A 25,777-nucleotide genomic window follows, 5' to 3' on the forward strand; every position below is an offset into this window, starting at 1 on the left:
TCTGTTGCCAGCAATATTAAACCATTTACATATATACAACTTAAACTGATGTCAAATGTTTATATTTGCACATGTATTTACTATGTATGTATGTATTGCATCTGAGAGGTTGCCTAACACCAACCTGGGGTCAAAATAATTACCGTAATCCCACCGGTAATTTTACGACACTTGTTTCTGCCGTGTGTCGCCGTGTTTACGACGCGCAGAAGAAGAAGAAGCATGGATGCTGCATCTGGCTGCATGTGATGATGACAGCGACTGTAGTTTAATTGTTATCATTTTTTACAGACTTTATACTATATCTCTATTATTTGGAGTCAATATAGCTAGCCATGCGTGACAGAGTTCTCCCGGCGTCTCCTAACTGGTACTGCAGCCGCTGCAGTGACACCAATGGCAGAGGAACCCTGGGCTTTGGAGCCAGGAACACCATCTATCTGATTGATGTGGCTTCACCCTCCTGCAGGGTGGTGGGTGAGTAGTCTGATGGCCCGTATCCATAATAACTGACAGTGATTCTCTAAGTCAGTGGTTCAAGTTCAAGGACCCCAGGTGTCCTTGAGGGAGTTCCAGGGGGTACCCATCACAATGATAGATAGTTAGGAACCAAATGTACCCGGTCCCTTATGAGTCTGTAACTCAGAGAGTGTACACAAGGAACCATTGTACACTCTCAGAGTTGAATTAACATTGATTTTACAATATAAATCTGGGTCCCAGACTCCCAGAGATAGAAATGCCATTGGGTCCGTAGCCTAAATGCATGTCAAACCGGGGGTCCTTCAAATCAAAATGTTTGAGAAACACTGCTAGAGCCATACAAATCTTCTCTTATGGCCGTTATGGGGGTCCCTGGCATATCTTTTCAAATGGGGGTCCACAGGATAATAAGTGTCAATTTGGGGGTCCTTGACATGAAAAAGCTTGAGAACCACTGCTCTAACCTCTAAACTCTAAAGTAACCTGTTTATCATCAAGGGATGACCCCCAGTTTGATATGACCCCCAGTTTGATATGACCCCCAGTTTTTGTATTGAGTTGTACTTGAAATGTACTGCCATTCTGCAAACTATCAATCAATCAATAAATCAATCAATCAATGTATGTTTTGTCCCTGTCCCAATGTGTACCTTCTTAAAGGTCCTCTGTGTTTAACAGTTAAACCAGAGCCCCCCCCTAGGCCCCTACACCCGATGTTGAGGAGAGCCTAAGTGCTCCTACACAGTCCTCAAACATCACTAACCCACAAATTGATACGCATTATATTATGATAACATGGACCCTGCTTTGTAGTATCTTTGTGCCAGGGACCCCCATAATAGAACAGTTTGCTGTTGATTACATTTAGTGCAGAATAGGTGCTGTTGATTATATTTAGTGCAGAATAGGTGCTGTTGATTACATTTAGTGCAGAATAGGTGCTGTTGATTATATTTAGTGCAGAATAGGTGCTGTTGATTACATTTAGTGCAGAATAGGCGTTGACATTAAGGGTTGCCCACCTCCCCCTGGCAGGTCAATTAAACCTTCGGGCAGGTGGAGTTCGCTTTCACTTTTAGGTTGCCCGACTGGGCCATTGCTCATTTGAGAGGGGACGCAACCGTGTGTGTGAACCCATAGTCATTCATATCTATGTAGGTATTTGGCATATCGGTAAGTAAATAAATGAGGTATGACATTTTTTATCGCACAGCCCAAGTAAAAAAAAAAAAAAAGCTAAATTGAACAGTAATTCAAAATGTACCTATGATTTTATAATGGACGATTTACCTTTCGGGCAAGTGGGCATGACCTTTGGGCATGTAGAACATGACCTGTATTGCCCGACGGGCAAGTGCCTCTGAAACCTTAGTGTCGACCCCTTGAACTGTCTGAACTGTAGATGGATAGTGAAACCTATGATCGGAATACGGTGTACATTTTCTCATTGTTCTTAATTAAACTGCCCGCTAACACACATCTGTACATTTTGATTGAATAATAAGTATATATATATTATATACTTGATGGGGGGTCTGGGGGAACTGTGGAGTTCTTGGAATTCAAAAGATTAAACAAAAATTACTTTGTTTTCCAGGTGAGCTGGTAGGTCACAGAGAGAGGGTGTCGGGCTTCTCCTTCAGCCAGCATGCAGGACAGAGCCAGCTGTGTGTCAGCTGCTCTGATGACGGAACCATTAAGTTCTGGGACGCAGATGACAAGGTGCTCTTGAAGGAACATTCGCCGCACCAGGTGAGCTACTTTGTATTCCTCCTCTGTGCCACCTGTTTATTGTCTCCGCCAGGCTGGAGACTGTGTTTTAGCTCCAGCCCGTACATGTGTCCGTACGTACGTACGTACATGCGTGCATGCGTGCGTACGTGCGTGCGTGCGTGCGTACGCACGTACGTACGTGCGTACGTATGTACGTCAGTGTGTCGGTTATTTAGTGTGACTGTGAACAGCTAATCTCTCTTAACGGGCCATTTCACGATGTGGCCAATAACTCCTAAGGTCCTACAGTCAGGTCAACTTTATTGTCACATCGCAGTATACAATTGTAAAAAGTTGGTGAAATATGCTTTTGTGCATTGCTCCACCGTTTTGTTATTTTCAGAAAGAAGACGAGGGGAGCAGTTATACAAAACAAACGGTTATAGGAGACGGAGTGACAGCTCAAGGCAATAAAGAGACAATATAATAATAAAACAAATAAAAAATAAATGCATGTCTAGACCATCAGATACAGTACATGAGGTTAGACATAAGGTGCGAGGTGGCGACACGTTAACTCAACCTTACCGTGTCATAGAAACGTATAAATAATGCCTGCACATTTTCACATTCCTTCACTGTCGTGTTAATCCCACACACACACACACACACGCGCGCACACCTCTTTTGTGTCGAGTTTGGACTTGAACTGTGTGTAATTTTTGTCCAGAACACCATGACAGCCGTCCAGTGGTCTCCTGTGGACAAGAACCTGGTGGTGTCTGGGGACGAGAAGGGCATCGTGGTGTGTCACTGGTACCACACCGGGGACACCCTCAGCTTCTTCCCAGAGCCTCGGACCATCTTCTGCCTGTCCTGTTCCCCTCACGCCTGGAACCTGGTGGCTGTGGGGTGAGGAGCCGCACACATCCTGATTGAAATGAAATGATTTCATCTTCTGATGAAATCATTTCATCCAGTGGTTCTTCTTTTTTATTCATGTCAAGGATCCCCAAATTAGTATGCATTTGGCGGTGGACCCCCCATCTGAAAATATTTCTGTGCCAGTGGCACTGTGGCACATGCAAATGCCCTATGTCTGTCTGTCCGTTTGAGGTCGGAATGTGCTAATATGATTGGACATCAGGTTGTTGACATCATCAGACGTCATCATTTTGATGAAAGGCACTGCTCACTTCACACAAGTGTGATTTTTATATTGTTGCTATGAGATTCTTAATATTTTGTCAATTATTTGGGGGCCCACTTGCAATATCCTCAGGGCCCACCAGTGGGCCTCAGTCCACATGTTGAGAGTCGCTTACCATAAACGGCTTGCTGTCACTGTGTTCCTCGCTGAATGATGTCACTTCCTGTCTCAGCTACAAAGACGGGATGATCGTGCTGATGGACATCAGCAAGAAAGGGGAGGTGCTCCACCGCCTGCGAGGCCATGACGACGAGATCCACGCACTCTCCTGGTCCCCGTCGGCCAATGAGGAGAGTTTGTACGTTGCCCGGCCTGATGACGTCACAGGTAGGTCATTATGATCAGGTGCACTCGCCTAACCCACTTAAACCATGTATACTTTGTTGACCGGTGTCCCCCAGGGGTCTGTATTAGGTCTCCTACTAGGGCCAAGTGCGTAAGGCGCGTACCACTTAGGCCTTGATGCCTGACGATGTGTTTGGAGTTCGATTCCCGAGCCTGGTGTTTTTTTGCCAGTCAGTAGGCGTTCCTTCATAAGTTCCGGATATGATGATGATGTCACGTGCATAACCTCTATTGCCTGTCTGTCTCTCTCTCTACTGTGCTATCCATTAGAAAAACTAAGAAAATAAGGTCTACTACTGTGTTTTCTAGCTAATCGCATTAGCTAGAAAGCATCAGTGTCAGGGATGGGACACCTTCACATAGGTTGGAGGTGGTTGTCTTAACCCATTTAGACCTGAGGCTGATTCTAAAAACGCATTCTAAAACCTAACCTAAGGTTTTTGAAAACCTTCAAATTCTTCTTAAAAATACATATGTTGGTGGTACATAGCAATAACTAATGAGACACAGAGGTAGCATCCGGATTCAAAGGTAACCCCCAATGTGGTGCTTAATACGCTTCATGGTTTCAACAAGACATTCCTTACCACTCTATGTCCGTCTTGTTGCCGGCCCGGGATGGTAGCGGGCGTCCTTATCCGCTTGTGCGTGTATACGTCATCGTACGACGCTCTCCAGCACAGTGTTGGGAATGAGCCTTTATTTTACGGTACTTTGAAAGTGCGAAGAGAGACAGGAAAAGACGAGAGAGTAGGGGAATGATCCACCCGGCTGGGAATCAAACCTGGGACTCGCTGATCATGGCGTATATGCCTAACCGCCTGGCTGTGCATGTTATGCACCAATTGTTCATGTAATGACATGCCCAAAATAGGGATGACAGGCTAAGTAAAATAAGTGTCAAACACACAACCCCCAAACATTTCTTGAGGGGCCCTAGCCCCTCCTATGCACAGCTTTGTGTGTGTGTGTGTTTTACCACGTTGTGATGATTTGATGGGCTGAGCACGTAATGTGATGATGATATGAGCGCCCCTCACGCCTTTACGAGTGTGATTTTTATCTCAACATCTTTTTGTTTTTTCTTGTTTAGCAACAAATGGAGAGTTGCACGGAGAGGAGAAGAGAGAGGAGACGGGAGGTTTTCTGGCTTCTGGGAGCAAAGACCAGACGATCAGAATCTGGAGCACGGCCAGGGGCAAAGGTGAGATATGGTTACATTTCCAATTTTTTTATTTGATTTGTTTATGGTGCATCGTCACCCCAAGGGATCTTGGTTCTTGGTCTGTAGGCTAGACAGGAATAATAAAAAAAGAAACACAGATAAAACACAATAAGCTAAAAACCAGTCCAAACATTTGATTCAGTTAAAATATATGGAACTATGCGAATCTGTAGTGCAAATAGAAAAGTTGGCTTTTTTAAGCTTAGATTAAAAAACTGAGTTAGCTTCCTGAACAGTCTTAGGGCCGATTCATGCTCCTATTTTACCGCTGTTTCGGCGCTGTAGTGCCGAAATGATTTCGGCTCGTCAGAAATGTTCAGTAGCACCGAAGAGCCGACTTTAGGGCGGTACCCCCCCCCGAACCTCAAATTACGTCACATTGTAGGCTCTACAGCGCCGAACCGACTTTTATTCGGCTCTAAAATAGGAGTATGAATCGGCCCTTAGGAATGGCATTCCAAAGGTATTGGGCACAATGGGCCCTATCTTGCGCGCCGCCTTACCCTTTATCCCTAATCTTAGTAGCCATATTTCACTATTTTGACTTTTAAATTGTTCAACTAACTGAACTAGCTACATTGACACGCTGTGAGCTTGTAGATTGGCTATTTTAAATATTTAAAAACATTTTATTTTATATTTAATTTATATTTAAAATGTTTAGGGAAGTTTAGGGATAAGGGGTAAGGCAGCGTGGTCAGGTAGCCAGCAGCACCTTCGTAACGTAGAGACCATCCTGGAAAATAGCTAGGGTGAAATTAGGCTAGCTAGATGGTATGTTGCAGGACCATGTAGGGCAGGTGTATTCTATTCAACTAGATTAGGCCGGGGGCCACAACTGTAGAATGATTGTGTGTGGCGGGCCGCACAGCGTGCGGCATTTTTTGGATTCTACAAATGCATTTTGTGTTCAAACAAAGATTTATGTAGGCTAATACATTTGTGCACAGTATGAGCACAGGGTGATATATGTCAATACTAGTAAGTATATGCTATACCTTAGAGTTGACCTATTTGACAGAACGAGCGTCAACGAGCACTAGCTAAAAACGCACGCATGCACACACACACACACACTGACAGAGTCTGTCTAATTTCTCTCCAAAAGCCCTTGAATATGATAGAATATAATTTAGGATTACTGTCATTATGATAATCTAGCACTTTATATATCGCACATGTCATACCTGTAACTTTCTCTCTTTAAAAAAAAAGATATATATATATATATATATTCCAAGGGCCACTAGGGGGCGCTCCGTGGGCCGCATTTGGCCCGCAGGCCGCCAGTTGAATAGCCCTGATGTAGGGCTTTATAGGTCAAGAGGAGCACTTTGTTGAAACCGCTCTGGCTTGTTTTGGCAACCAGTGTAGAGATATCGAGGACTGGGATGATGTGGTCGAATTGTCTTGTTCTAGTTCGGACTCTAGCTGCTGCATTTTTAACTAGTTTGAGGCTATATTTTATTATTTGAGGTTAATGGTAAGCCGGAGGAAAAGTTAATTTCATTTTCCTTTTTGCATTTTTGTCAATACAAATGTAAATCAATCATTCAGTACTTTTATGTGTGCCCTCCTCAGGTGTGATGACCCTGAAGTTGCCCTTTCTGAAGAGGCGCGGGTCAGTGGACCCCACTGTCAAAGAGAGGCTGTGGCTCAGTGTCCACTGGCCCAAAGGAAGACCCACGCAGCTGCTGTCCTCATGCTTCAGGTACACACACACACACACACACACACACAGAGCAAGTATTTTTCTGCGTGTCCGAAGCACGTGTCTGTCCGTGCGACCGGGCATTCTCAATCGGCAGGCGGTCCTCGCTACGAAGCCGCTCCGACCCATTTGAAAACCCGCTCCACGCACAATTCAATATCCCGCCACTCCACGTCGCTCATATGCTCTGGTTCCTGCCCATGTACTTATGCCTATGTATGTGTTTGAGTATGTTCAGTGTGTGTGTTCAGGGCAGGGTTGGGTGTCTATAATGTGTCCATTTATTATACGTCTGTTTGGGTGTGTTTGTGAGCATGAGTTCATACATTTACAGTATATATCTGTGTGTGTGTGTGCGTGTCTGCTCGCGTGCAGTGGAGAGCTGGTTCTGTGGGACCTGACCAAGACAGGGAAGCAGAAGTGGACGTTGCTGGGTTCCTCGTCAGAGGGACAGAATCACACTCGCATCGTCTTCAACATGAGCTCTGTGTGCCTGCAGGACGGCAGAGAGCTGCTGTTCAGCACCTCCATGGACAGAGAGGTAAGACACTGGGTCCTAGAGAGCTGCTGTTCAGCACCTCCATGGACAGAGAGGTAAGACACTGGGTGGGGCCCTAGGGGCACCTCCATGGACAGAGAGGTAAGACACTGGGTCCTAGAGAGCTGCTGTTCAGCACCTCCATGGACAGAGAGGTAAGACACTGGGTGGGGCCCTAGAGAGCTGCTGTTCAGCACCTCCATGGACAGAGAGGTAAGACACTGGGTGGGGCCCTAGCTGCTGTTCAGCACCTCCATGGACAGAGAGGTAAGACACTGGGTGGGGCCATAGCTTGCGCGCCACGCTATGCCTTGGCACTGTTTGTTAATTAGGCACTTTAGAGCACCGAAGTCTGATGTCACTTTCAGTAGAGGGCGCCAATACACAGGTTCATGTATTTTTTTTTAGTTGCATTGAGATCCCCATAGGGCGATTTTAGGTCGCTTCATATAAGAACTGTGTTTGAAAAATAAACCGACCACCCCGGCCTTTCTGTCAGGGGAGTGGTTGTGCGTCGTTAATGATGTCCATTCATATTTGATACAGCCAGTTTCTGGAGAAAATGGAATTAATGTGGCCGCAAAAGCCTTGAAACTACATATGAAGGCAATGTCGCTGCTAATATACGTCACGCCCAGCTGTCAACACATTGCGTTCCTGAGATTCCTCGTTGACGTAAGCTCAGCTGGTGGTGACTCGACTCGTACTAACCACGAGACATTAAATATCAATACAATAAAAATAAACGTAATTAACATTCAGTTTCTGTTGTGCGACGGGCAGATGCAGCCCCCCGCCTATACCGGAAATGTAGTTTCTGGGTTGTTTCACTCGTTTCTAACGCTTTTTTTGTTACTCTTTGGGTATATTTGTACATTTCCACCTTCAGTCGATGCTTCATATCCATATGAGTGAAAAGGCCGGAGTGATCGGTTTATTTTTCAAACACAGTTCTTATATGAGGCGATCTAAAATCCCCCTATGGAGATTACAATGCAAATAAAAAGTAGACGAACCTGTGGATTGACGCCCTCTTCTGACAGTGACGTCAGGACTTCGGTGCTCTATTTGGTGTAATTTTACGCTCTCCAAAGTGAAATATCTAATAAGGGACCATTTGGTTACCAACTCCATCATATAGCTGGGGACCACCTGGAACCCCCTCAAGGACCACCGGTGGTCCCCGTACCACTGGTTGAAAACCACTCTAGGCCTTTTAATGAGAACTACAGTGCTGAAAATCACTTCCTCATTACCCTCCTGTTCAGCTGAGCTTCCTTTCCGCTTATTTTCCCTAGTCTATTAAATGGATTAGTTTATTTAACTTTTCCATCCCTGCTGTGTGTTGGCAGGTCAAGTGCTGGGACCTGTCCTCTCTGGACTGCCTCTGGACCCTGCCCACTCTGGGGGGCTTCGTCTACGCCCTCACCTTCTCCCCCGTGGCCACCGGCTGCCTGGCCCTGGGCACGGGGGACAACATGATCCGGGTGTGGAGCACCATGTCCCTCCAGAACGTGTACGAAACCCGCACCTTCTGGCAAGGCATCAAGTCCAAGGTCACAGCGGTAAGGGTTCAAGTCCAGCTTTGATACGGACGAGGGAAAACCAGTTTGTTTGGGGTTCGAAGGAAATGCATGACAGGAAATGCTTCTTTCCTATGCCCAGCCTTTGTGTGTGTGAATTTGTGTGAATTTTAGCGATGATTTGATTGGCTGATCACTTTTGCCTATTACATAGACAAATAAGGAGGCCAGGCTGCCGGATGGCAGATGCACTTCATCCGTTTTCAACCTTCATGTAACTGGTCCTCACTAATGCTCATTATAAGATGCCACCATTTCCGTCTACTCACTCTGTGTCTCATTGGTGGGCCTTGGACATTTCAGAAACCTGCCCACCAATGAGACCATCAGTGGGGATTCCAAGCTAATACAAATCGCAGCCTTTCTCTTACTGTAACGTTTGGATGGAAATCTTGTTTGGAATCTTGAAATGACCACCGAAGATGCCATTACAGTAAAGTTTCTAATCCAAACTGTCCAATCCCCACCTCTGAGACACGGAGCACTTACACAGAAATGACTACTTCTATGACGATAACTTTTAACAGAAAGATGAGCTTTAGTACAAATGTTCTATTAAGTTAATGTTTGTGTTATTATTAGTAATTACATTTCCTTTGTCATTTCCAGCTGGCCTGGCATCCAAAGAAAGAAGGATCTCTGGCTTTCGGGACGGATGACGGTAAAGTCGGCATCTACGATGCCTTCGCCAACAAGTAAGGATAATCTGCTTATTTTGATTGACTATGATCGTTTTTCTTTTAAAACATTTTGTTAATCATCTGTATTCTGTAACATGATAATGGAAGCGATGAATGGAGGCAGAGGGATGCGAGGTAGCATCTTGTTTTGTTTGAGTCAACTGCTGACTAAACCGTTATTTTCTAAAGCGTTCTGTTCCTCGTCCTCTTCTAAGGTCTCCCCACGTGTCCAGCTCCTACCACCGTAAGACGGTGTACTCGCTGGCCTGGGGTCCCCCCGTCCCTCCCATGTCTTTCGGTAAGTTCACTAATGAACAACGACTGTCACCATGGTCTGGTTTCACACCGGAATAAATCTGAGCCAGCAGAAATGACAACGACAAACACCAAGACACAGAGTTCAGGAGAATAGGGCCAAGAAACAAAAGCTAGTGAGTCAGCGAAAGACGGAACAGGTGCACACACACACACACACACACACACACACACACACACTAATCTACTCGCCACTAATTACGCGGAGCTCCCTAAAAGCGCTTACACCTCACTTCTTCCCTCTGAGCTACTCGTGGGGCAAAAATCAAGATGTTTGCGGAGTTAATTTTCACCAGCTGTCGCCGGATGACATTTTGATTAGCGGCATCAGTCACGCCGGCCATCCTACGGCCGTAAAAAAAAAGAAAACGTAATTGTCGTCGCCACCGCGCAGGGCAGAGGAGAGAAAATTAGCTGACGTGCTTGAAAAAACCTAACAAAGGGATGCTGCTAATTTGTTTGCTACGATGCTTGCACGGCTTCAGCTCGCACTTCAGTTGCACTCGTGTTCCGTCTTCTCGAGGTGACGTTTGGTTAGTGATTCTTGAGAGCCCGTTGGGAGTTATGAGATGCAGGGACACAGAAAGCACTAACGTCATCGACGTCGGGTGAAAAAAACGTGTACGTCCAAAACTTTTACTTTTCAAGGAAATGGAAGAAAAATTAGAACCATCCAATGGATCCAATATAGTTGTTATTTTAGTCACAAGCTCTTGTTAAAACCTTTCATTGGTTCAATATGTATAAAACCCACAGTCATGCTTTCATTTTCACTTCAAAACAATGGCAATGATGTGTGTGTCTGCACCGGTGTTGTTTTTGGCAGCAAATTTAGATTTTAGTTTTAGTCATAGTCTCTTGAATAGCTTTAATTTAGTTGTAATCACATTTTAGTCACCTGGAATGTTTTAGTGTTAGTCTAGTTTTAGTCGACTAAATATCATACGATTTTAGTCGACTAAATCTACAGTTTATTTAGTCGAACAAAATGTATTTTGGCGAGCCTTGATGCCGTCGTAATGACAGTTTTTTTCACTTGCTGAAAATAGCCGATCTACAAGCCCACAACGCGTCGCAGTGCGACGCGTTGTGAGCTTGTAGATTGGCTATTTTCAGCATGCAACTAATTGTAAAATGACTTATAGTGGATCTCTTGTCCACTAGTCCCTTCCTAACATTTTAGTTTAGTTTTCATTTGTTGACGAAATTGTCAGTATATTTAGTCTTAGTTTTAGTCATCGTAGCTTAGTTTTCATTTAGTTTCCATGTAGTTTTCGTCAGTGAAAAAAGGTAGTCGACGAACATTTTTCGTCTTGGTTTTAGTCGACGAAAACCGTGACATCCACCATAGACTTATATTAGACCGCTATGGGTTATCTACTGTATGACAGTTATATATATATACCTCTCGGAGGCTTCTACCGTGGTGTATCATCTCTGTCGGGGGAAATTTGTTCAAGACATAGTGAAAATAGCAGATCTACAAGCTCACAACACACCGCGTGGCATTTATAAAGTTGGCTTCATAACATGCTGATGTATTGTACAGTACACGCAAACACAATAGATACGTGTGTGTGCGTGAATAGTGCAAATAGCTGGTCTACAAGCTCACAAAACATCACACACGTGGCATTTATACGAGCACTCAAAAAGGTTAAAACAGGAAATGAAATGAAATGAAATCTATATTTACCCAGGGTATCTGGGCTAAGCTCAAGAACTTGTTTCCAGCCAGGCCCTGCTCATAGAACACATTTCATCGTAGTGGTTCAATGCCTTGTTCAAGGGCACTTCAGCGGTGGTAATTTTAACGTGTCGGACGGCTGATTCGAACTAGGAACCTTCCGGTATCAAGACCGCGCCGCTATCCGTTCGGCCACCGCTGCCGGGCAGATATAAAATCATGGTCCTTTATTAAAGTTTCAAACGCCAACATGTTTTAAACTTTAATAAAGTACCCTTTTTTATACCCGCATTATCTCCTCTTCTTTTTTTTTTACTCCTTTTTTTTTTAGTGCTCGGATCGCCGCTCTTTCTTGTGCTATCCCTTTGATCTTTGTAGCACCATCCATACTTTTTAATCTATTTGCACCTCCACTGAGCTTCTAGTTTCTTTGCTTCGTCATCATAAATTGCTGATGTGCACAGAAGTATAAGTGTGTGTGTGTGACTGTGTGTGTGTGTGTGTGTGTGTGTGTGTGCCTGTGTGTGTGTGTGTGTGCGCCTGTGTGTGACCTCCAGGTGGCTCGGACCGCCCGTCCCACACTCTGTACAGCTGTGCAGGCGAGGGCAACATCCTGCAGCACGACCCCTGGAACCTGTCTGGAGACGCATCTGAGGTGGACAAACTCATCAAGGACACCAACGGCATCAAGGTAAGAGCCACAGTGACCAAATGCCACGAGTCAAGTGCTGGATTCGTTGACTAAAACTATGTCGACTACCCCCCCCCCCCCCCCCCCCCCCCGGCGAAACTACTAAGCTACGATGACAAAAACTAAATACACTTGGCAATTTAGTCAACAAATAAAAACTAGATGTAAATGTTAGGGAGGGACTAGTGGACAAGAGATCCGGCGACATCCAGTAGAACTAAGGCAAGTCGTTTTTATTCTTCGTTGCGTGTCGGTGTCACTCTCCGAAAACAGTTCACAACGCATCGCAGCGAGATGCATTGTGAGCCTGTAGATGGGCTACTTTCAAAATATATTTTTAATTTAAAAAAATATATTTGAAAATGGGACATTCGGCATAATGTGTACTTTATACTTTTACTACTTTAAGTACATTTCGATACCAATACTTTTGTACTTTTGCTCAAGTAAATTTAGAATTCTGGCCATTTACTTGTAACGGAGTATTGATACTTTTACTTAAGTAACAAATTATGAGTACCTTTCCCACCACTGTAACCAGCTTTCTGTGTCTCTTCCTGCAGCACAAACTGTCTGCACACACCGACATCAGCTGGAAGCCAGACAACAGGGTGGTCGCCATCGGCAACGAGGACGGGTGAGACACGCGTGTTAATTGTATGACATCTTCAGTGTTGAGTGTGATCAGTGTTGCTGTAATATGTGCCTCTATCTCTGCCCTTAGATGTTTGACCTGACACCTGTTCACAAACACTAACAAATACAATGATTTCTCTCAGACTATAGAGATGTTTAACACTCGTTTTAAAGCAGCATTGTGTAGTTTAGGGTATCGGTGGCCACTTTGGACACAAATAACATGACAGCCTAGGCCTTTGACTTCATTACCCAAGAGTCTCTGCAAGCATGTCCGGTGAGGATGCGCTTTGATTGGCCAGTCTTCGCTTTGACTGGCAGTTCTGCCTTGGCAAATGCCAGAATTAAACTCATTATCTAATGTATGTCAAGGCCTTAGTAGGGGCCCTCCTGAGTCAATACATTTATGGAAGGATGATTGTTATTGCTCAAACATGTAACTTTATAATATTGTGGGTCATAATATGTTGTAAATATTTATATTGATCTATTTGTTGTTAAAAGGTTTCATAGTTGTAAATGAGAAATTGATAGTGCCGGTAACAACACTGATAAATATTGCTAGAATTGAGTGTCCTGCAATTATTTAATTGGTATCATGTAATCGATGTATTGAATAATTAGCTCCTCCACTCAACCGACCCCACGCAGAAAACCACGCTGTGTGTTTGCTTTATTTCTTATTTGTTTTCTAGTTCCATAGACGTGTACGAGGCTCCCAGTCTGAAGCAGCTGTGCAGCATCCAGCAGCATCACAAGATCATCAACTGCCTGCGTTGGCACGGCGACCACGGCCCGCAGCCTCAGCACCACTTCCTGCTGGCCTCTGGGTCCACCAACGCCGTCATCTACGTGCACGACCTGCGCTCCGTCATAGGTCAGCTCCTACAAGCATTACACTGTGGACTACTGCAAGGGTTCTAGTGCCCCGGCCGATATATCGGCCACCGATATGGCCTCATTTGGCCTCAAATGTCTACCGATGTAACTGAGTCAGGGCTCCTCGTTTTATTTTAGCTCTCACATGCACCATTTATTGACACAATGCGTGTTTGAACTTGGCTCACTCTGCTGTGCTCGAATGTCTGGTCCATCGGGTCAACAGTTTAAAGGAGTTTAAAAAAATACTGTTTTCTATCAAATACACACCCCATGAAGCCTTGACTTCATGGAGATTTGTTTTCCCTTTTTTGTCGCATTCCATTTTTAACCAACAAATATCATGTATCCAACCTTTTTTTTTAAATTTCAAAACGCTCAGGAACTTGACTATACTCGCGGGCCATGAATATTAGATTTTAGGAAGGAAGCCGAGGGCCATATACAATCTGCCATCGTGCCACGATTGGCCCCTGGGCCGGACTTTGGACAGGAGTGTTTTAAGTGGTGCATAATACTGGAAGGCTTTTTCATAAATTGGCCACACGGGAGGCTAGCAGCTGGCTAAGCCAGCGTTTATTGTTTATTATGGATCCCCATTAGTACCATAGTGAAGCAGCGGTGGACACGGCACACAACTTCAATACTTTATTATGGATCCCCATTAGTACCATAGTGAAGCAGCGGTGGACACGGCACACAACTTCAGTTCTTTATTATGGATCCCCATTAGTACCATAGTGAAGCAGCGGTGGACACGGCACACAACTTCAGTACTTTGGTCAAGGTATACTCCTGATCACATGAAGGTAAAAATACTTAAAGCGAGAGTTCACCCCCTATCGAGACCCCCTGTTACTCACATGGAGCCTTGAATTCATGGAGATTTTGTAATCTCCTACTGGAGACTCTGCCGGTCAGAAAAGTATTATATAAAATAATGAATTCAAGGCTTCATGGTGTGTGCAATTGATAGAAAATAAGTATGTTTTTGGGGGGTGAACAATCACTTTAAGTGTCGAAAGGTCTTTGCTTTTAAAAATCTCAATGCATTGCTGTATTGAAAATTCCCCAAAAATAATGTAAACAATTGTGAGAATGGTGGATCTACAAGCTCACAATAGAGGATATGCGCACGCATAAAGTGAGTGGCAAAGTGAGTTTAACGGTGTTTAATTTCAATCAGATAGGACTGTTTGGATGTATGGGCTGTCAAGGCCAGAAAGTAGTTTTTGCCACTCGGTAGGCGTTCCCGCATAACTTCCGGGTATGATGATGATGATGTCACGCGCATACCCTCTACAGGCGTAATGCAACAGCATATTATGCGTAACGTACTTTTTTCACTTCCGAGAAATGTAGGTTAAAAAAAAAGTACAATATGTGTCTTTGAAATGGAGTGGAGTGGAGTGAAAGTATCCATAAGGTACATACACTCCAAACATTTTATTTAAGTGCGGTACACTCAATTAGATGTACTCCGTTATTGTCCATCACTGTAGGGCGGGTCCACAGGGTACCCCTCATCTCCTGATTAGTGCATACTACTTACTCTCTAGGATCGTTAGCTGGCTTTACACTTTGTCTGTTTTCTGCTGAAACTGCAAAGGCTTATGACTATGGCATCATACTGAGGATCATATCATATTTCATCAATGAAACCTTGTAGGACTATGTCCAAAACGGATACTTTTCAGGAAGGGGGGGGGGGGGGGGGCTGTGCTCCAATTAATGCATTGTAGTCATTATTTAAGCCTTTCACTTTCAAAATGGTTAAAAAATAGCAACAATAGCAGATCTACAAGTTCACAACACGCGTTGTGATATTGCGAAAACTGCTATATTTGTCGGGATGCTTGTGGATGACAAAGTAGGACATTGTTTTACAAAGAAGCATTTGTCGAAAGTTGAAATATGGAGATACAAGGTTTCTGCCTGACAGTACCGACATTATTCTCGCTTAATGTATCCATCCAAAGAAGAATTAAAAAGTGCTGTTAAAAGTAGATGTTTGACAGCATTTCAAAGTAAGAGTTCTCTGAGGTTGCTCTTTACAAATTATTTATGTGTGTTCTTTAGAAGAACATAATATTATTTCCCCTGTGACGCACACATTATTTCCCCTGTGCACAGGTGTGCAAAATGTTGTCCACCTGGCTAAAATGTTGAAGCTAATTATTTTGTGTGATCTCCCATTGGTCTCGCTTGTTTGGGGAGAAACATGATTGTAGCAATTACATGATTGTTTATTTGTAATATTTGTAGTTTTCATTCGTAGTGTTGCTATCATTAGAATAAAAGGTGAGCACGGTTAACAGGGTTTGTGCATCAAGGGGAAAAAAAACAAGAAGAAAGAATCAAAAACTATTTACACAATCCATGTCCATCCGTGCAGTATGTGCACCTACAGGCGACAAGTGCGTAGGAGAGGGTAAGGTGCCCGACAATGAAAATGAACAACACCCGCACACTGTCTTCAAATGCAGTGAATAAACGTTAATAGGGAAACCGCAACGTTTCAGCCTATGCGGCCTTCATCAGGCTAAGATAGCCTGATGAAGGCCGCATAGGCTTATAAAGGTCTTTAAATACGTTCAATTGTAACTTTAGAAAAACACCTTTATGTGTCCCACAGAGAAGCCTCCAGCCAGTGCTGTGGTCATCACGGAGCCCTACAGGAGCCTGTCTGGTCACACCGCCAAGGTCACTGGGCTGGCGTGGAGCCCCCACCACGAAGCACGTCTGGTCACTGTCTGCTACGACGGTACCGCTCAGGTCAGTGTCCAGGGTTCCCGACACGGTCATGAAATAATATATGGAAAAAATGTGACCAGATTTGACTGAGAGCCTGCCATCGCGCAACCTCCAGCTTTTCACCAGAGGAGAAAAACGTTTATTTTAATTTTTTTATCCAAAATGAGTTAATATCACAGGCAGACTCTTCACATACTAACTAGAGCATGTCTGAAATAAGTGTCAGAGCTGAAATCGACATGTAAATATGAAATAAATGCTTAAACATGTACAGTAGCTAGGTGTAATGTTAGAGACCACAGAAGTGAACCTTTCAAGCCTGTTTTCTCAACACGCTGTTTCTCTGCAAGACATTACTCTATAAGCCATATCTCCAAAACTGGTGGGTCAAACTGAACAACCAATATGTCAATTTGAAGCTGATTGATGATTCCCTGCTTTCAAATGACTTGGGGAAAAAAAGGAAAATTCAAGAAAATCCAATGGCAGTCCCTCAGTCAAATTTGGAAAACAAAACTGTGTGTGTCTGCGCGTGTGTGTGTGTGTGTGTGTGTGTCTGTGTGCGCGCGTGTGTGTGTTCTCCTGTGCCAGGTGTGGGACGTGCAGCAGGAGACAGGTGTGTGTAACTACCGGGACCACCGGGGTCGCCTGCTGTGTGTGGACTGGTCTCCCGTGGACCCCGACGTGGTCTGGACCGGAGCGGACGACTTCACCGTGCAGGAGTGGAGGGTGTCGCAGCAGGAGTTCACAGCGCCACCTAAAGGTGATGACCGACCGGTCATTTTAGCTGAGGGTGTGACCTAATTGTGTATTTAGATCAAAAAATGAAGACCCTTGCACACTGTGGGCTCCGGTGCTGTGAAAAGTCCCTTTATTTACACAATAACGCACGCACACACACACACACACACAATTTCAAGACGAGCAGAGAGGAATAGCAATGGGAGTATGACAGTGCCATCTACTGGTAAACAACTGTCACTCACTACAACACGACTGCGAGATAAGAATTGTTTCACCATGATTTCTCCAATACAGCCCCTTGGGGCAGTCAGTGGTTCTCAAAGTAGGGTCTGGGGACCCACAGGGGTCGTTGGGAGGTGGGGTGGTGGGGGGGCTTCCGCCTTGGGGCAGTCAGTGGTTCTCAAAGTAGGGTCTGGGGACCCACAGGGGTCGTTGGGAGGTGGGGGGGTGGGGGGGCTTCCAGGGTCTGGGGACACAGGGGTCGTTGGGAGGTGGGGTGGTGGGGGGGCTTCCGACGTACTGTATACATCAACTCATAGTTGTAGATCGACTATTACTGGCGAACGTGGTACAGAAAAAGGAACGTTGGGGAGCAAGTGGCCTAACGGAAACATCTTTGTTCTTCTTCCAACACTGCTCTCAGGGAAGAAGATTGTAGACCTGAGGGACAAACAGAAACCCAAAAGCAAAGCGAAGAAGAAGAAATCGGGAGCGTCTGGGCCGGGAGGGGGTGGCTCCGTGCCGAGCCCAGGTCCCTCTGTCAACGGAGACAGCACGGGTAAGAACCACTTCATTCACTAGCCCAGGGGTTCTCAAAGTGGGTTCTGCGGACCCCCAGGGGTCCTTGAGGCAGTTCCCGGGGGTCCCCAGCTAAATTATAGTTTTGAACCAAGTGTGCCCTCATGGGTTTGTAACTCTGAGAGTGTACAAATGGAACCAAATGGACCCTAACAGGTCCATGTGGTTCCATTGTACACTCTCAGAGTTAAATTAACATAGATTTTACAATAGAAATTGGGGTCTCAGAGATAGAAATGTCATTTAATGGGCGTCCGTAGCCCATTGCATATCAAACTGGGGGTCCTTGAAATTGAAATGGTTGAGAATCACTTCTAGAGCCGTAAAAATGTTCTCATATGGGGGTCCCTGGCATATCTTTTCAAATGGGGGTCCACGGGCTAATGAGTGTCAATTTGGGGGTCCTTGACGTGAATGGAAATTAAGAGTTTGCATAGTACATGCATAAACTTTCCTTGACTGCACTTTCCAGTGGGTCTGGACCCATTTGTCGGTCACGGACCAATTTTTATGGGTTACAGGCTTTTGTTTTTTTAAACAAACTAACAAACAAATCAAAGAAATCCCATGAATAAAAAAATAAAAGAATTAAGATGTCGTGAAAATGGCCGATCTACAAGCTCGCGACGCGAAGCGACACGTTGTGTGCTTGCAGATCTGCTATTTTCACTAGTCTGGGTCTCGGGCAAACGTCTAATGTCTCTTTTGGCGCTCGACTTGAAAAGTTTGGGAACCACTGCTCCAGTCTAGACCAGTGTTTCCCAACCTTTTTTGTCCCAGGGCACACTTTTCATAGCCTAAAAATCTCAGGGCACACCTAGATATACGGTGTATAGGCCTATCTATATACATAATCATATACATACATATGTGTATATAATATATACAGTGTATATATATATATATATATATATAAAACACTTTGGGGGATTTAATAATACAAAATTAATTCCTTTAAAAAAAATACATTTTGGAGAAAAAATTGCTCATATGCAATGTGAAATGCCACCTAATTCTTAATCCTTTTCCTTGTCTTTATTATGGGCCAACTTGTGAAAGCTGCATGCTTTTATTGTGAAGGGTCTCAGTTCTCACAGCCTGCATATTTCCGTGCTAAAAATAGCTGATCGACAAGCTCACAACGCGTTGCGGACGCAACGCGTTGTGAGCTTGTAAATCAGCCATTTTCAGCATGGAACACGTGTACGACGAAGAATAAATCAGGCATCACTGCGCTTCTGTGGAGGGAGGGAGATATATTGTGTTGGCCGAACGAGGCGATCATGTATGGACACTTGGACAGTTGGACAGCTATTTTTCGTGGCACATTATGTTTAATCACAACGTCACGTTTACTTTACCTCCTCAGTGTTTGGGTCGGGACATGTAGGACTTTGTGTCTGCTGTCTACGTGCATATGCGCGAAATGTAGCGTCTTCTGGATGCATTAACATTTCAATGGCCGAGGGTCGTTAGAGTCTACTGTTCCGTCGTTATCGCACGTCTAATGGTTAGATGTGTGACAACAACAACGCCGCAACAATAGGAAGCCTGCAGCCCAGTAGCTATAATATTGCTTTCAGGGGAGGGTTAGTGTTATTTTCGGTCAAATCAGGCGGCACACCTGGACACATCAAACGGCACAGTAAAGTGCCGCGGCACACAGGTTGGGAAACACTGGTCTAGAAAGTCACAACCTTAACCCATTAAAACCGGGAAAGCATCTGTGTCATTTTAGATTTTAGCATTGGCTATTCAAAACTAGCAGATCTACAAGGTGCGTCACCTCGCGCTGCAAGCTTTGGGTCCTTCTCACTAATGCTCATTCATCTTATGATGGAATGATTTCCGTCCACTCGCTCTGCGTCTCATCATCAGTGCCGTGACGTCGTTAGGTTTTTTTGATGTAGTGGGTTGCTGGGACGCGTTATTATGGATCCCACCGCACCTCTAGGCAACCCTGCTGTGATTGGCCAGTAGGTGCTGTGATTGACAGTTCTCTTTTACAACTATGCCTAAACCTAACCTCAGTAAGACCACCCTTTTAGATGAGAACGGTCACCAGAGAAAACGGTAAAGTCTAGCCTGGGCCGTGGCTCAGCGGTCCAGGCACCTTGGCTGGCAATCCAGTCTGGCAGTGTGCCGCGGGTTCGACTCCCAATCCTGACGGCCTTTACTGCATGTCACCCCCCCATCTCTCTCCCCATTTCCTGTCAGCCTACTGTCTGTCCCTCCATAAAAAATATAAAATAAAGGCGAAAGCCACAAAAAAAAACATTTAAAAAAGAAAACGGTAAAGTCCCGTTGCGTTCTCATTTTTTTATTGAGCCTTTACACGAGAACGCACACTTTATGAAAACGCTATAATGTCGCTAGGTGGCGGTAAAGGACTGCCAGATAGACCAGTCACCCACGTAGAAGAAGAAGAACCAGTTAACTCCCCCTTCACGCAACCCTATCGGGGTTTTACTTTTGAATGACGCTTCCAGACCACAACAGAGTTGTGGCTGTCTCTACCTGCTTTCTACTAACCGCATCGAGACAGGCTGACAGGCAACCCAGAGGCATGTGACCACAGGATGGTTATATTTTATACATACATTAGGCTACATAAACGCTGCTGCCGCCTTTTACATCATGGTTTTACATTCACCATCGCTGATGAGCGGCGCTTTGTAGGCGAGGAGGGAGCGCTTGCTCATTCTAGGAACTCCAAATATTATATCACATATGGCTCTGCGTCAATGTAATAAACATATGCGTTGTGAGCCGACGTGAGTACGTTTTGCCGATTCACTGTTTTGCCTGTTTACATGGAGACGGGAGGAAACGGCGTTTACAAATATTTCCACTCTGGAGAGTGTTTTCACTTTGTTACGTTTTCACCCCCCGAAAACGCTGTTCTCGTCTAAAAGACACCCGCAAACGGTACTTTATTTTGCCGTTTTCTATGAACACCGTTCTCGTCTAAACCTAACCTCAGTAAAACTATGCCTAAACCTAACCTCAGTAAAATGATACCTAAACTATAACATCAGTAAAACTGCCTGCCCGGGAGACAATCAGATCAGGTCTATCCTAGAGCTGTGGTAGGATTCATAATAACGCTCCTGGGGCGGCATCTGTCAGCAGGGTGTGTTGGGAGGGATGGGGATTGGCATAACTGAATTGGGCAGGAAAAAGCGGTAAAAAGCATGCACAAAATTAGTAAAATTAAGCAAATGTAGCAAAAAGATGTGTTCTTTTAGGTAAGGGAGGAAGAGGAGCAGAGAGCTCGCTACCGGCAAGACAGGAGCCCTCTGATGAAGATGATGAAGAGGAGAAGAGAAGCAGCCTTCCTCTTCCTGTCTCTCTACCAGGTAACGGCACCAAGGATCTTACAGTGTTGCGTGTTTTATATTTATATTTTGTTTTCGATTTCAGTTTAGTTTGTTATTGTAATGGCTGAGTCCGGGCTGAGATTCAACAAAGTTAGCCTATCTACAAGCTCACAACGCAACGCCTTGTGGACTTGTAGATCTGATATTGTCACTGTTCCTGGACGTTTCCGTTCCATTCCCTGAAAAGTAACTGTTTTGGACATAGACATGGAAAGGTAGACAACCTTCTTCGGTCTCTGGGGTGTCTGTGTCTGTATCTCGAGGAAAGGCAAGCTTCTGTGACGCATGTGGAAGATTGCCAAGCTTCCGTGTGAGTCACAGAACGTGTTTCTCATGTCAATAAAGCTCCATGGGTTGAATTGATGAGTCCCGGAAAAGAAGCGTTGTGATTGCCTAGTAGTCACTTGAGTGGCAGTGACGCTGGCTTGGCCGCGCATCAAAAATATGACCATATGAATATACACTCCTCACTATCATTGCAGTACAACAGCAGTGGCAACACAGACCGGTGTAGGTGTGGTGGAATTTACTGGCATTGTGTGCGTCTGTGTGGTGTGTGTGTCTGTCCGTGTGCGTGCGTGCGCTTCCAGCAAGTGCTGATGCAGCCAGAAAGTCCTCTACAACTTCAAAGACCAAAGAAAGACCAGGTACTGTATGTGATGATTTATGATTCTATAACTCGGACAGTGCTGAGTCGGCTGAAGGTGACTTCGCAACGCTCGCCACGTAGTGGTGGATATTGCTTGCAATCTCACGATGGATATGTATCACAATACGATATATCGATTATACGTTATATAAATAATGACCATGTTGGACAAATACAATAAAACACTTTCAGGCCCACAGAGATCTTTAAATTAAAATAAAATGTATAAACATCAACGGTGCCTCTCGTGGCTCCAGTCACCTTCAGACGGCGTGCCACCGCCACCTCCCTCCACCACCTCCCTTTTGTGTAAAACAGGAACTCGGTTTGGCTCCTCCCGTTTCTTAGTGCACTTCCTCCCGGGTGCTTCTCTGTTCATTCCTAAACATTGTGTCATGTTTAAGGCAGTAGTGCTGATGTATAGCACAATCTGTCTTGAGAGATTAGTTTCCATGTGACACTTTGGAATGACCAAGGCTCTCAGGCTGCAGGACGTTTAGCTGCTCTTGAATTTGTTTATGAACAATGAAAATTCAAAAAAATCCAATGGCAGTCCCTCAGTCAAATATAGTTACATATATTTAGCAGAGTTAGTGTCAAAGTGTCCTTGAGCAAGACGCTGAACCCCAAATTGCTCCCGATGTGCAGGTTGTTGCCTTGCATGGTTTCCCCCGCCATTCCGCGTGTGAATGAAGAATTTGTGAATGTAATGCACAATCTATGTGAAGCGATTTGGATAAAAGCGCTATATAAATGCACCATTTTTGCCATTTTGTAGCGTGTGTACGTGTACGTGGGTTGATGTTTGTCTGTGTGTCTCCGTCCAGACGTGGTGACGTCGCTGAAGAAACGGAGGCTTCGCTCTATGCTTCCTCTCAGTACGTCCATGGACCACCGACCCCGAGACCTGCAGCTACAAGACTGTCTGACACTGGCCGCTCTCTCACACACGCACAGTGAGTCTCACACACACACACAGACACACACACACACACACATGCACGCACGCACGCACACACACGTCATACGATAATGTTGTGTTTGTGTGTGTGTCTCCAGCGCCCTCTGGTGGCTGTGTTCCTGGCCAGGGAGAGTACATCCACCTGGGCCTGTTCACTGACAGACAGGCCCTGTACCGTATGCTGCAGGAGGAAGGTACCATCACCTTACATACATACAGTACACAACTACTGCTATCACTCACAACTAGAAATCTTTGTTTGTTAATCTTTTGCAATACATTATAATTAAACACATTTTAGGAAAAGGCACAGTTAGTGACATTTTTTTTCTTGTGTTTGATCAGTAACAGGAGTCTCTCCAGCTCCTTAATAAACAGAACATACATTTTCACGTGGGTGGAAAAAAATCTGTCCTCAATTGGTATCCCAACCTGAAAATGTATTTTCCGTTTACTAAAAGGCAGGAGAGACATGGAGACTCGACTCACTTATTTTAACCAAAGAAAATCACTTACCTTTAACCTCACAACCCATAAAATAAATCGTTGCAAAACCCACAAACGGGTCCCGAGTCCCGACCCGTGGTTTTCACGTCGAGACCCAAAAGAGAGTCCTGCAATCCTGCACCTGACTTATTTGTCAGGTGCAGGAAAAGTGCCGGAAAAAAAAACTAAAACTAATAAAAACTAAAATAAATTAAGTGTTAATTAAAAAAACAGCAAACCTGCAACGAAAACGAACTAAAACTAACAAAAAAAAACTAAAACTAAAATCCCAAACTATTGTAACCTTGCTGTGACAGAGGAGGGCCACGCGGAGGCAGCTCACTACGACTCCATCCCCTACCTGCGACTGTGGAGCGGAGACCTCCAGGGGGCGCTGCAGCTTGCCACCGAGCGGGGAGAGCTCAGTGACCACCTGCTGTCCCTCGCCCCCATGGGTGAGTTACACTGCACCTGCTGCCCCTCGGCCCCCATGGGTGAGTTACACTGCACCTGCTGCCCCTCGCCCCCATGGGTGAGTTACACTGCACCTGCTGCCCCTCGGCCCCCATGGGTGAGTTACACTGCACCTGCTGCCCCTCGCCCCCCATGGGTGAGTTACACTGCACCTGCTGCCCCTCGCCCCCATGGGTGAGTTACACTGCACCTGCTGCCCCTCGCCCCCATGGGTGAGTTACACTGCACCTGCTGCCCCTCGCCAGACCAAGGGGCAGACCAAGTACAGAGGCAAATTAAGTCAAGTTTACAAAGTATTGAGTATTGCTGTCAAACAAGTCTATGAAGCTATCTATGAAAAACACAATTTTATACCGTCTATCTCTCTCAGCTAAATAGGTACCAGGTGTACAGTATATCATGTGATGTGTTGCAGCAGGGTACCAGGTGTATAGTATATCATGTGATGTGTTGCAGCAGGGTACCAGGTGTATAGTATATCATGTGATGTGTTGCAGCAGGGTACCAGGTGTACAGTATATCATGTGATGTGTTGCAGCAGGGTACCAGGTGTACAGTATATCATGTGATGTGATTGCAGCGGGGTACCAGGTGTATAGTATATCATGTGATGTGATTGCAGCGGGGTACCAGGTGTACAGTATATCATGTGATGTGTTGCAGCAGGGTACCAGGTGTACAGTATATAATGTGATGTGATTGCAGCAGGGTACCAGGTGTACAGTATATCATGTGATGTGATTGCAGCAGGGTACCAGGTGTATAGTATATCATGTGATGTGTTGCAGCAGGGTACCAGGTGTATAGTATATCATGTGATGTGGTTGCAGCAGGGTACCAGGTGTACAGTATATAATGTGATGTGATTGCAGCAGGGTACCAGGTGTACAGTATATCATGTGATGTGATTGCAGCAGGGTACCAGGTGTATAGTATATCATGTGATGTGTTGCAGCAGGGTACCAGGTGTATAGTACATCATGTGATGTGTTGCAGCAGGGTACCAGGTGTATAGTATATCATGTGATGTGATTGCAGCGGGGTACCAGGTGTACAGTATATCATGTGATGTGGTTGCAGCGGGGTACCAGGTGTACAGTATATCATGTGATGTGGTTGCAGCAGGGTACCAGGTGTATAGTATATAATGTGATGTGATTGCAGCAGGGTACCAGGTGTACAGTATATCATGTGATGTGATTGCAGCAGGGTACCAGGTGTATAGTATATCATGTGATGTGTTGCAGCAGGGTACCAGGTGTATAGTACATCATGTGATGTGTTGCAGCAGGGTACCAGGTGTATAGTATATCATGTGATGTGATTGCAGCGGGGTACCAGGTGTACAGTATATCATGTGATGTGGTTGCAGCGGGGTACCAGGTGTACAGTATATCATGTGATGTGTTGCAGCAGGGTACCAGGTGTATAGTATATCATGTGATGTGTTGCAGCAGGGTACCAGGTGTACAGTATATCATGTGATGTGTTGCAGCAGGGTACCAGGTGTACAGTATATCATGTGATGTGATTGCAGCAGGGTACCAGGTGTACAGTATATCATGTGATGTGTTGCAGCAGGGTACCAGGTGTACAGTATATCATGTGATGTGTTGCAGCAGGGTACCAGGTGTATAGTATATCATGTGATGTGTTGCAGCAGGGTACCAGGTGTACAGTATATCATGTGATGTGTTGCAGCAGGGTACCAGGTGTATAGTATATCATGTGATGTGTTGCAGCAGGGTACCAGGTGTATAGTATCATGTGATGTGTTGCAGCAGGGTACCAGGTGTATAGTATATCATGTGATGTGATTGCAGCGGGGTACCAGG

The 25,777-nt window shown here is 45.0% G+C and overlaps 1 protein-coding gene across 2 annotated transcripts in view; it reads left to right on the forward strand.

Annotated features, from left to right (window-relative positions):
* Positions 1-208: 208 nt before the first annotated feature.
* The window catches only part of gemin5 (gem (nuclear organelle) associated protein 5), a 36,403-nt gene continuing 10,834 nt past the window's right edge, over positions 209-25,777 (forward strand). For both annotated transcript variants that reach the window (XM_079508192.1, XM_079508193.1), the window contains exons 1-21: positions 209-477; positions 2,081-2,235; positions 2,927-3,108; positions 3,579-3,733; positions 4,845-4,955; positions 6,558-6,687; positions 7,063-7,228; positions 8,578-8,790; positions 9,418-9,503; positions 9,704-9,786; positions 12,048-12,181; positions 12,745-12,818; positions 13,513-13,694; positions 16,332-16,471; positions 17,042-17,213; positions 17,838-17,972; positions 21,241-21,351; positions 21,963-22,019; positions 22,849-22,977; positions 23,081-23,176; positions 23,786-23,923. In XM_079508192.1, the coding sequence (XP_079364318.1) occupies positions 336-477; positions 2,081-2,235; positions 2,927-3,108; positions 3,579-3,733; positions 4,845-4,955; positions 6,558-6,687; positions 7,063-7,228; positions 8,578-8,790; positions 9,418-9,503; positions 9,704-9,786; positions 12,048-12,181; positions 12,745-12,818; positions 13,513-13,694; positions 16,332-16,471; positions 17,042-17,213; positions 17,838-17,972; positions 21,241-21,351; positions 21,963-22,019; positions 22,849-22,977; positions 23,081-23,176; positions 23,786-23,923 (2,791 nt within the window). In that variant the 5' untranslated portion in view covers positions 209-335. The remainder of the gene's footprint in view (positions 478-2,080; positions 2,236-2,926; positions 3,109-3,578; positions 3,734-4,844; positions 4,956-6,557; positions 6,688-7,062; positions 7,229-8,577; positions 8,791-9,417; positions 9,504-9,703; positions 9,787-12,047; positions 12,182-12,744; positions 12,819-13,512; positions 13,695-16,331; positions 16,472-17,041; positions 17,214-17,837; positions 17,973-21,240; positions 21,352-21,962; positions 22,020-22,848; positions 22,978-23,080; positions 23,177-23,785; positions 23,924-25,777) is intronic.

Source organism: Electrona antarctica (genome assembly GCF_951216825.1).
Source record: "Electrona antarctica genome assembly, chromosome: 8".
NCBI classification, from domain to species: domain Eukaryota; kingdom Metazoa; phylum Chordata; class Actinopteri; order Myctophiformes; family Myctophidae; genus Electrona; species Electrona antarctica.